The sequence below is a fragment of the Falco punctatus genome, assembly GCF_963210335.1.
Source record: "Falco punctatus genome assembly, chromosome: 5".
NCBI lineage: Eukaryota > Metazoa > Chordata > Aves > Falconiformes > Falconidae > Falco > Falco punctatus.
In genome coordinates, this window is record NC_137584.1 from 19470995 (window position 1) to 19482610 (window position 11616).

General features: G+C 40.7%; 1 protein-coding gene across 3 annotated transcripts in view; it reads left to right on the plus strand.

Moving 5' to 3' along the window:
- The first annotated feature begins 4 nt into the window (after positions 1 to 4).
- Positions 5 to 11616, plus strand: part of KLHL31 (kelch like family member 31) — a 47715-nt gene continuing 36103 nt past the window's right edge. The window contains exons 1-2 of one of the 3 annotated variants that reach the window (XM_080388692.1): positions 5 to 6265; positions 8555 to 9758. In XM_080388692.1, the coding sequence (XP_080244818.1) occupies positions 8587 to 9758 (1172 nt within the window). In that variant the 5' untranslated portion in view covers positions 5 to 6265; positions 8555 to 8586. Of the gene's footprint in view, positions 9759 to 11616 lie in introns of all 3 variants that reach the window. The other 2 variants (XM_080388694.1, XM_080388693.1) reach the window with 2 other exon arrangements.

Below are 11616 nucleotides of genomic sequence, written 5' to 3' on the forward strand. Positions count from 1 at the left end.
ACATCTGAGCTCCCCCCGGCGGGCTCACGGCCAGGGTCGGGGGCCGGGGCTGGGGCCCTGCTGACAGGGTGCAGGCAGCCGCCCCCGCGCCCGGCCCGGAGCCCTGCTCCGCCGTCTCACGAAGGCGGGCGCAGCCAACAGAGCCCGACCCAAGCGGCTCCGCCCCGCCGGGCTTTGGCTGATAGCTGCCGCTAACCAGGTTGTTTGCTACCGAGCTATCAGCAATAATAAAGCTGTCATGCTTTTCTTTGTTCTGCCTCTTCCAACGGGGCTTAAACACGCAGCGCGCTACGCACAAGCACAGCTCCAACTGAAGCGAGCCCACGGCGGTGGGCCGGGCCGCTGCAGCGCGCCCCAGGACCGGGCACGGCGCGTACCCCCACCCCGCGAGGTGGCGCGGCGGAGCGGTCCCGCGGCGGTGCCGCCCCAGGGGGCGCGGAGGGAGGCCTCTGCCCCGGGGTGCGCCAGGCGGGACGCTGGTAGCGCCGCAGCCGTGTGCACTTGCTCATGCACGCTTGTTCAGTTACCTGCGGGTAATTACAAGGCCTGTGGCATTGCAGTTGCCTGCGCCTGGCTGTAAGGCTGCTTGGTGGCCTTATTAGACAGAGCGGCTGGGGTAGGGGTAGGGGGGCCGAGGCCACGGAGGCCTCGCTGGCGCCCACGGGCACCCTGCTGCGGGCCGACCGGCGGGGGAAGGCAGCACAGGCTGAGGCGGGCACCCTGTTCTTTCCGTCCGCCTTATTTACAGCCTGATGGCTAATATGCTGGCTTTTTTGTTTGTTTGTTTCTTTTTGGAGGGGTAACAGAGCACTTTCGGGCCTTGCAACTTTGAGTGTGGCTCCTCTGTGGTTTACCGAAGGTCACAAATAACCTTAGAACTGGGAATCGGTCTTCGGTGCTGCGTGAACAGCACAGCTGGAACCGGGTCTGTGCTGTGATGCTTGCTGGGGCTGAGCACCTGCTTGAAGGACTCCAAGCTACAAGAGTGCCTCTTAAAAACAATCCATGGGCTCGCAGTATTTCTTTGGAAGTTAATGCAGATATAATTAAAACAGATACATAGAACAACTTTTGCTCTTTAAAGCAATGTTTGGAGGAAGTTTTAAAAAGAGTGTATCCAGTCTGAATTGCAGGGGAATTTCAAGTAGACAAAAGTCTGGCGTTTGGATGTTAGGGCTACTACCCTTTCAAAACAGATCTTCTTACAGCTTGGCATAGCGTATAGCAAATTTATCGGTAGAGCTGGTAGGGCCATACAGTAGGTAGAGTGCTCAGGTTGGATATGGAAAAAACAAGTCTAGTTCCTTGTGGCAGACTGGCTCTCCAGTTCCTATGCTGATCTTTTTGTTTTACAGAAATAATTACCTCATCTTCATAGTGTGTAGAGACTTCATCAACCCTACTTTAAAACTGGCCATCTGCAACTAGTTAGTCTTTCTTTATTTTTCTGGCCCTAATAGTATGAAATTACTTATACAAAGTGGCATTTGTGCAGAAGAAATTTTTCAAGAGATTCAACCTACACCAGCATTGCAGTTAAAGTCATCTTTGAGTAGGGAAGTTGATTGTCGTATGGATTATGTGATTGAAGCTGAGTTTCCTGTATGTTGTTTGAAAGCCTCAGTTATCAGGTTACTGAGTTTTCTGGGATGAGGGAAATCTTGCTGCACTTCTGCCCAATTATTCCTATGCCCAATATATATCCAATTATACATGGCCATGATTTCATGCCAGTGAATAAGAAGAAAACATTTAAAATCTAAAAAACTTTCCTAGAACAAGAAAAATGTCTCTAGCCCAAATCATAGCTGCAGAAGTTCTCATATCACCTGTCATAACTGGCAGAGGAAAGAATTCCAATTTTACTTAGTCCTTCAAAATTGCCAGTCAATGCTGATCGTTACAAGGATTTGTTTGGCACTGATTCAGGACTCCTGTTAGGAAACAGTGGGGTTGCCACACACAAAAATATAGCTCCAATAATTGCTCTGTCACTACATGCCCAAGAGTTGTGTTGTGCCATCAGCTCTTCTCCAAGGCTTGCATACTGTCATCTCATCCCTAGGGTCATCTCCATGCCTTACTGCCAGTGCTTGGCAAGTTTCCGATGAAAGAGTGAAACCACAAAGAGAAATAAGCTTCGTATGAGCTAAGAAGAGCTGGGTGAGAGTTTCAGGGGGTAGATCAATGCGAGAGGCTTGGATGGGCAAAATTAGGCAACAAACTGGGAGTGACTGATGGGGTACTGGGGAAAGTGTGCCTGGTGGGGGAGGTCTGAGTGACCCACCTGGGGTTGGGTGTCTTGCTGCACACAGTCCCTCAAAGCTACCTTCTGTGAAATCAAGGCCTGTGCATTTGATGCTAAACAGTAGTATGTACTTTTATTCAGCAGCTTAAAAAGAAAACACATTTATTTTCCATCTCTTTATTGAAAAGACTGGAGTTCCTACTGAAATTCTGTATACTTTCACAGTTCTCTCCAATGTGCATAAGGAGCTTCAGCCTTCCTAAAGGCAGTACTGCTGTGATTACTGTGAATACATTCAGATTGATGCATTTAAACATATTTTTCATAACTATTTAGCATAGTGAACCAAATATGGGTTTCAGGGATGCATAGTATTTGGCTGAGTATACACAAAGGGCTCAAAGCAAACAAAGCAGTCATGATCTAAAACTAGGCCTGGGTTTTGTTGACATCCTTAGTTGAACAAGGTAGATCTCCATGTGGCTGTGACACTTGCATTCCACCAACAAATCAAAGCATGCCAATTTCAAAGAAAAGGCCAAAGATACCTTACAGTAGCCTTCCAGTACATAAAGGTGGCCTACAAGAAAGCTGGAGAGGGACTTTTTACAAGGGCAAGTAGTGACAGGAAAAGGAGGAAAGGCTTTAAATTAAAAGAGGGTAGATTTAGATGAGATATTAAGAAGGAATTTTCTACTCTGAGACTGGTAAGACACTGGAACAGGTTGCCCAGAGAAGCTGTAGATGCCCCATCTCTCGGAGTGTTTGAGGCCAGGTTGGATGGGGCTTTGAGACACCTGGTCTAGTGGAAGGTCTCCCTGCCCATGGCAGGTGGCTCGGAACTAGATGGTCTGTAAGGTTCCTTCTAACCCAAACCATTCTATGATTCTATGTTTTTCCAGAAAGAGTGCAGTAATGATTGTGCATGAATTAGAAAAGATGGTTATAATTGCCTTAAGGCCTATCTTTGCTGGTACAAGAACTTTCCCTATTGCTGATTCTGAGTCATGCATGTGGAGTAAATAATAATTATTCTTGTTTATTGGGCTAAGAACAAATCTCTTGAAATGTTCGAGCTTTTTTCCCCCACTGAAAATGTTAAAGCATTACTACATGACCTGCTACTGCTGCATGGATTGATAGTATTGTCCTTAGTTGCACCATAAACCAGTTGATTATGCAGCAAATAAAATATTTTTTCCCAAGATTCACTCATACCTAAAAGGATACATCTTGAGAGGCTTAATATGTTGCCAAAAAATGTACTACCCCCTTTTTTAACTTGAGAAGATAATTAATAACTTGATTGCAAGAACCTCAATCAATATCAGTGTTCTATACTAATTAATTTCTATGCCATTGGAAAGGAAATAAGCAGACAGACAATAGGTTATTTTCAAGATACAAGGGAAACTGTGTTAAGAATATCTGAAAATTAAAAGACATTATAAGTGAATGTTTGATTTTTAAAAATGTATCATAATTTGCAGCTAATCCTGGTACTGGTTATTTTTTAAAAGACTTTGTTGTGTGCAAATTAATGGAAAATGAGAATGACTAGTTCCAAGACCAGCTTTCATGCTTTATAATAGCCAAGTACACCATCAGTTGTCTTGTGATCTTGAAGACCAAGTAACTGAATGTTTCATGGGTTTTGCCATAATGTACAACCAATGTTTCAGAGCTATGGGAGATGCTCAATTACATCAGTGTTAGTACATTGAGATGTTGAGGCATGCCCCATGAGATGCTTATATCAATACTTCACAGCTCAAACTGTGTTCAGTATTTTCTGGAAATCAGAAATTAGTTTGTATTTTCAGTGCATGTTTTTCCCCATATTCATTTGTGTGTTTTTTTCAACATTGAATCATATAAAGAAGTTGCAAACACATTTGTAGAGACTAAGACTCAAATTTATTTTAAAATGTGCTAGTAAATTTTAAAGATATTATATGAAAATTAGAATAGTCTTTTATTTTTTACAGATCATGATAGTGTATTCGTTCTGGAGAAGAAGTATCCCCTCTATAAAAAGAAAAAAAGCCCAATAAACTAACTGAAAAATAACAAAAGAAAATAATATATTCTTTCTCTGAAAAATGTTGGCTTGTTAGGGCATCTTGAAATTATAAAAATTGATAAAAGTCTGGGCATGAGCTGTTAGAAAAGGGAACACTGAGTAAGTCAGGTTCACTAGTATATATATGTTTGGGAGTCTTGTTTTCAAAATATACCTGCTCTATCTACAAAAACTAATTTTTACAAGTTCTTAAAACTTATGAAGCACAGTGAGGAATATATTCTTTGTGTGAAAATCATTACAGCTGATACTGCTAAGGCAGAGCTTCAAAAAAAGTTAAGGATAACTGTCCATGTGAAGAATTTTATAATTAGATTGAACCTGTAAATTAAAATATATTGAGATGCGTTATGATAATAGATGTCATCCTGCATATTAAATTGATGTTATACTGAGTTGTATATTTAAGGCAGCAGGAATCTACATGTGAGAAAAAAATGCATAGTATAGTAAGGAGTTCCTAAAATATGTCTTAAAATAAGGCTTTGTTCTTATTTTTTTACAGCTGTGGCCCTATTTTTCATAAGGAAAGCTGGTTACCTTGTTGCTGTTGGGAAGGCTTGGCTTTACATCCCTCTCTTTCACTCTGGTTTCACCTATTTGATCACCTCTACTTCCCTGTTCTGTTTTCACATTTTTATCTTACAACTTTTTGTAACTCCACTAGCACAGCGATGCCTTTTTCTCCAAAATGGCAAGTGTTACTTTGTAGCAGTTGTTGTAATAGCCCATCAGAGCCTGGAGGCAAGTAAGTCTACCAAATTAAGCATCACACAAAGTACAGCCAAGAGAAAATCTTCCCTTTCTCTGACTTCTGCTTCACCCAATATCCTTCCTTTCCCACGCAGTCACTCACACCCCTTTTATCTCTCCCATGGGATTAAATTCTCCTGGAATGTGGTGGTTTGGCTTCATATTATTCCTGAGGTTGACTGGCAAGAGGTGGAGGTAAACTATTCCAGTGCATGGTATAACTCACAAGTTAGGGTACCTCCTTGCGAGACAGAAGATCAAAGTTCACGTGTATCTGAAAATACATCAGGGGTGTGAGCCAGTATCCTTGAAAGCTGAGGCGAGTCTTTACAGAAGCAGTGACCTAACTCTTAAGAAATAGGACATACCTGTGAATCCCCATCATCCGGTCCCCTTCCCTCTGCCCAGAGTTTAGCACCAAAATCCTACAAAAAGTGGAATTAAAGTGCCAGCTTTTCCTCGGCATTTCCTGCTGGTTATTTTAGATCATAGAATAATATAATCACAGAATGGTTTGGTTGGCAGGGACCTTCAAAGGTTATGCAGTCCAACCCCCTGCCATGGGACACCTTCCACTAGACCAGGTTGCTCAAAGCCCCATCCATTCTGACCTTGAACACTTCCAGGGATGGGGCATCCACAAGTTCTCTGGGCAACCTATTCTAGTGTCTCACCACTCTCATTATAAAAAATATCTTCATTATGTCCAGTCTAAACCTGTCCCCCTCCCAGAGCATACTGGCTTTCACCCAGGCACCCAGCTTTGAGGTGGGAAACCCAGTGGTCCACCCTACATTTACCTGGGACAATTATTACCTGCTGTGGATCTACCATCTTCACCTTCCCTTCCCTTTCCTCCCTTGTACCTGTGCCTTTGGAGGTTTCAGGAGGCCGGGCAGCCCAGGGAAGCTGAGCTCCCGTGGCTGGGCAGAGGCAGGGAGCTGGGCATGGAGAGGAGGGGTCATTTTAAAGAGCACGGGAGCACAGGCTCCAGTCTCTTTTGCTTGCTGTGACAGCAAAGCATCACACTGGAAACCACAAGCTGGGACTTACCAAGTGGCCTCTGATCTTTCTCACTCTTTTTTACCACATTTCCTCTCCTTTTGTTTTCTTATTTTCTAAGGAAGAGGCATTTTCACTGACAGCTTCTTGGACAGCCCTGGGACATTTTTCTGAGGAGGGTAAGAGGTCTTTAACTTCTGTTTGATAATTTTACGAGGTAACGTTTTAAGGGGGCAGGGGGAAATTGGATGTTTGATCAAATGGATTGTTTTGGGACCCTTAGTGTCCTTTGGCATGAGTTGCTCTTAAGCTAAAATAAATTAGGTGAAAGCAAATGACTATAGAAAAGCAAATTATCCAGGGTTTTCAAAGTTCAGTAACTTGGATTTGTTATAGGATCATTTGATTTGTTTCAATGGTTTTGCGTGTTGCATGTGCTTATACAATAAACTAGCTGGTAACATTTCTGCTGATGGAAAAGTGTTTTTCAGGAAAAAACCTTGGAGAGTGGACATTTTCTAACAGAGAGCTTAAAATGTCATGTATTTAAATGAGCTTTGCAACAACACAGTGAAGCAATAAACATCAAGTGCTGCATGTATTAGAATTTTTGTTACAGGTCTCTAAAAATATTTAGAATCACAAATGTGACTGCCAAAAGAATATGCCCTTACCAAATATAAAGTTGTAGCTATTAATATGCGAATCTATAGCTATGTAGATAAGATAGAGAGACATCCAAAAGTTTTTTGTTTTCTTTTATTCTGTGCCAACAGATATACACAACACTTGCAACATCATAGGTTTTTTGCAACAAAAGTTGTGTTAAACAACCAAGTATACTAAAACCCCAGTATACCTTTGATTGAACCTGTCTTAAAATGGCAAGCTGCTGGGGAGTTGCTATTCTGGGAGGTGACTCTGATAGGTCTCAACAGATGCAGCTTCTGGAATGCAGCTGACGCGGGGGGAGCCAGGCAGCAGCTGACCCCTGCGCTGGCACACCAACATTTCAGGGATCGCAGCTTACGTCAGTGCGGGCTCACACTGACACTTTTGGCACACATGGCCTTCTCCCTCGCCTGCTCTGCACACGGTCATCACCCAGCAGCAGCAGCAAAAAATCCCTGGTGCTCACAGGCAGCAACCATTCCTTTCTATAATTAAATTACTGCTTTGTAACGTGCTGTACACTCAAGGAAAAATTGATGTGCTCAGATTCTAGACTGAAATTTTACTGAAGTCTTTTTATTAAGTTATCTAAAATAAGCCAGTCATTTGTTTTATCATTCAAGTAGCATTTCTTCATGTTCTGATTTTTGTGAGTGCAAGGATCACAAAGAAAATTAGCGTGTATAAATTGTTTTAATATCAATGGATATACTGGAGGTAAATGCTATATTTGAATTTATTTGAATGCTGATCTCAGCAATTCTGTTTTAACTGTGTTATTGAAGATCAGTGCTTTCCTTCAAGAAACATTTGCATGTACATTAAGGGGCCATCTCGTGTTGCATTTGATAAAAAAGTGGCACTTCATTTCAGCAAGAGCTGGAACTTCCCTGGAGTTGATAGATGTAATTCAAATATCTGTTCTAGCATAACTGCATGGGAGTAATTCTTACCTTCACGCATAAAAAACTTGTTTGAAGTAACACATCCTCCTAGGCTTTGCATGACTTTTTTTTCAAATAAAAGTCAGACAACTTCTCTTCTCCCTTGATCTCCAAAAAATTCCTAAAAGTAGGATTATAAATTTCAAATTACTGATGTTGAAAAGCAAGTAAAGTGTTGCTATGAGTAGAAAGTATTTACAAATCTGACATGGGAAATAGAATATCATCAGTCTAGAAAATCAAAAGTTACAAAAACATGGAAGCAGTTTGGAGCAGATCCTAACTCTAAAATCAATATGACAACATACTAAAATTTGCCTTCTCTTTATGTCTTATCTTGCTTTTTTTTGTTAAGAATTTCTCCCATTCTTAATATTTCCTTGTCAAATTCTGAACTTGCCTGTAAGTCTGTACTAGCCCTGGAGTAAGGACGAACAAAACTGGTGGTCTGTATCTTTCCTATGCTTCAGACTAATGAATTCAAGGTCTAGAACCTGGCTGATTTAAATATATATTTACCAGATTTTATATTCTGGCAAACTCATTTAGAGAATTTAACTCTTTCAGTGTGGTGATAATTGGTGAATGTGAATTTATGACCTTGCTATTTAAAAAAAATAGTAATTACTTGTAGATATAATTTTCACAGTTTGAGTATTGATTGGTATTAATCAGCAGCCACACTACAATCTAGGACAATATAATAGTTCTTAGAAAGATAGATTTTCCTGTGTGTTTTGGTTTTGTGGCATATATATATAGAGAGACAAAGATTAGGTTTGTTGCATAATCACATAGCTATTAAATTTCACAACTGCAGTGTAGCTCTAAATGTTTTAATTTTATTTTTAGCAAACTCTTGGCTGTAATATTTCATTGCAGTCATGGCCCCTAAGAAGAAGAATGTGAAAAAGAACAAAGCAGATATCAATGAAATGACGATCATTGTGGAAGATGGCCCCCTCAGTAAACTAAATGGCTTGAATGGACTCTTAGATGGAGGAAATGGTTTCAGCTGCATCTCATCTGAAGTTTCTGACCCATCATATAGCCCAAATCTCTTGGAAGGTCTAAGCAGAATGAGACAAGAAAATTTTCTTTGTGACTTGACTATCAGTACCAAAACCAAATCCTTCAGTGTTCATAAGGTGGTGATGGCTTCATGCAGTGACTACTTTCACAGTATCTTACAGAAAGATCCATCCACTCAAAGAGTAGACCTCAATGATGTATCCCCATTGGGTCTAGCTACTGTTATCACCTATGCTTACACTGGAAAACTTACTCTCTCACTTTATACAATAGGTAGTATTATTTCCACAGCAATTTATCTACAGATTCACACCCTTGTAAAGATGTGCTGTGATTTTCTAATCCAAGAAATCAGTGTTGAGAACTGCATGTACATTGCCAATATTGCAGAAACATACGGACTAAAAAAAACCAAGGAAGCAGCACACAAATTTATTAGAGACAACTTCATTGAATTTTCAGAAACAGATCAGTTCTTGAAACTTACTTTTGATCAGATTAATGAACTTCTTGCAGATGATGACTTGCAGTTGCCTTCTGAAATTCTTGCATTCCAGATTGCAATAAAATGGCTGGAATTTGACCAAAAAAGAGTAAAATTTGCTGCCGATCTCTTAAGTAACATCCGTTTTGGTACCATCTCAGCCCAAGACCTTGTCAATTATGTTCAGACTGTGCCAAGAATGATGCAAGATGCAGAATGCCATAAGCTCCTGGTGGATGCCATGAACTATCATTTGCTTCCCTATCACCAGAACACACTTCAGTCCAGAAGAACAAGAATCCGTGGAGGTTTCAGAGTCTTAGTCACTGTTGGGGGACGCCCTGCTCTAACCGAAAAGTCTCTTAGCAGAGACATCTTATACAGAGATCCTGAAAGCGGATGGAAGAAGCTGAGTGAAATGCCTGCTAAAAGTTTTAACCAGTGTGTCACAGTGATGGATGGATTTCTCTATGTCGCTGGTGGGGAAGACCAGAATGATGCCAGGAACCAAGCCAAGCATGCAGTCAGCAATTTCTGCAGGTAACGTCATTTATTTAAAAGGGATGGAGAGATCTGTTCCACACAATGCAGGTGGATAGACAAAGCTGGTTTGTGACGTGCAGCATGAACCACTCAGATAAACAGAAAGGGGACAGGGTGGGGGAGGTATGGATGCTATTCTATATTAAAGTTTGAATGAACAGAAATATGCAACTGAAGTTATGCCAGAACTTCACCACAGTTACACATGCACAATGAGAAGTGAGGAAAACCAAGAAAACTTACTTTGAGTGGAGGACAGAAATAGGAACATAAATAGGAAGTTTTGGGATGTTCTAAGGTACCAATAAAATGCACCAAATCAGACAAAGTGAGACTTTTAAAATTTGAAGAGCCTCTGATGCCTTACAGAAAGTTCTGAAAAACACCTTTTAGGTATTATAATCTTGACTTGCTACGCACCATCCACTATATTTTCAACAGCTTTTACACTGTATTTCATACCCTTTACCTTTTATGTTTATCAAGAGCTTAGAAACAATATCAGTGGCTCTTGAAGTCTATATTTATCTTCTACAGTGTACTCCAAATAATACCTCGCTTCTGAAATATTGCAGTTCCTATCTATAGTCATCCAAGGAATGCACTGCTGATAGCAAGGTCAGAAGAATGCGTAGGCTAACCTGCAGTAGTCCGATGGGTGGTACTAGTTTCCAAATAGTCCAGCTTAAAAGCTGACAGCACACAATAGCTTGAAGCAAAGGTTGGAGGTGAGACAACTCAGCTTTTTATCTACTAACAGACTATGCACATGCAATGGCAGAACACAGCCACAGTCCTACCAATGCTTCCTTGTCTGCTCCCAGAAGGAACATTCAGATAACCTCTCCTGAGGACATCAACCAACATACAAAGTTAATGAATGTGGAACCTTCTCTAGATGATTTTATTGTGTAATGTACTTTGTCAGAAAAATGTATTACATAAAGGAGATTATGTTGTTGCTCTCCTGACCTGCCTTTAAGCTATGCCTTATGTTCTTGAAAGGAACTGGTCGTGGCGAAGAGGTGGGGGAATCCTCATGGTCCATGACTGAATGAGTTCTGCTTCTTGTCCTGCCATTAACCTCAAGCATGTCAAGTCACATCAGTATGTCTATGGACTTGCTTTCAGAGCTGCAGATGACAATGCTGAATGACAGCTAACAATTAGTATTTACTTCCCATATTCTTTTTCTCCTGTGATTCCCTGGCCCACTCAGCATGCAACAGGAGAAATGTGTGGGCCTACTAATGTACCTCACTCAACTCCTTCAGGAGTCGTAATTTGCCATTTCCTGCTTCAAAATTGCTCATTTAAATGTCAAGCACAGAGAATGTTATTTCAGATAGGAATGGTGTTAGAAAGCAAAGATGTTCTTTCTACATAAATCTTACTTCATGAGTGGCAGGGAAAGAATACTTACTATTTAAAAAGTACTAAAAAGATGCAAGTATAAATCACCACCTAATATTTTTTAAAACTCTTTGAGGAAATTGACATATTTTCTGTAGGTGCAAATTGCAAAAAAACTTCTAACATTTCTATTATGTGTTGAAAGTATCTCTTCCCAATGTTCTAATGAGGTTATTGTACAAAATCAAATTACAGAAGAGTCAGAGATTTACTTCACTGAAATAATACCAGGTTTGAAATATACAAACAGTTCTTTCTCCAATCAAAAACTAAATTTATTTGAAAATTTAACCAGGAATACCAGTTTCATTCCACTGACTTCTAATGGGCTAAATAACTAAAATTTTAGCAACTTTGCACCTGCAGCAGTAGTGGGACAGAGACAGTAGAATTTAGCAGGGCAGTATGTGAGACAGTTACCCTCTTTTTTTAATGCTTTCAG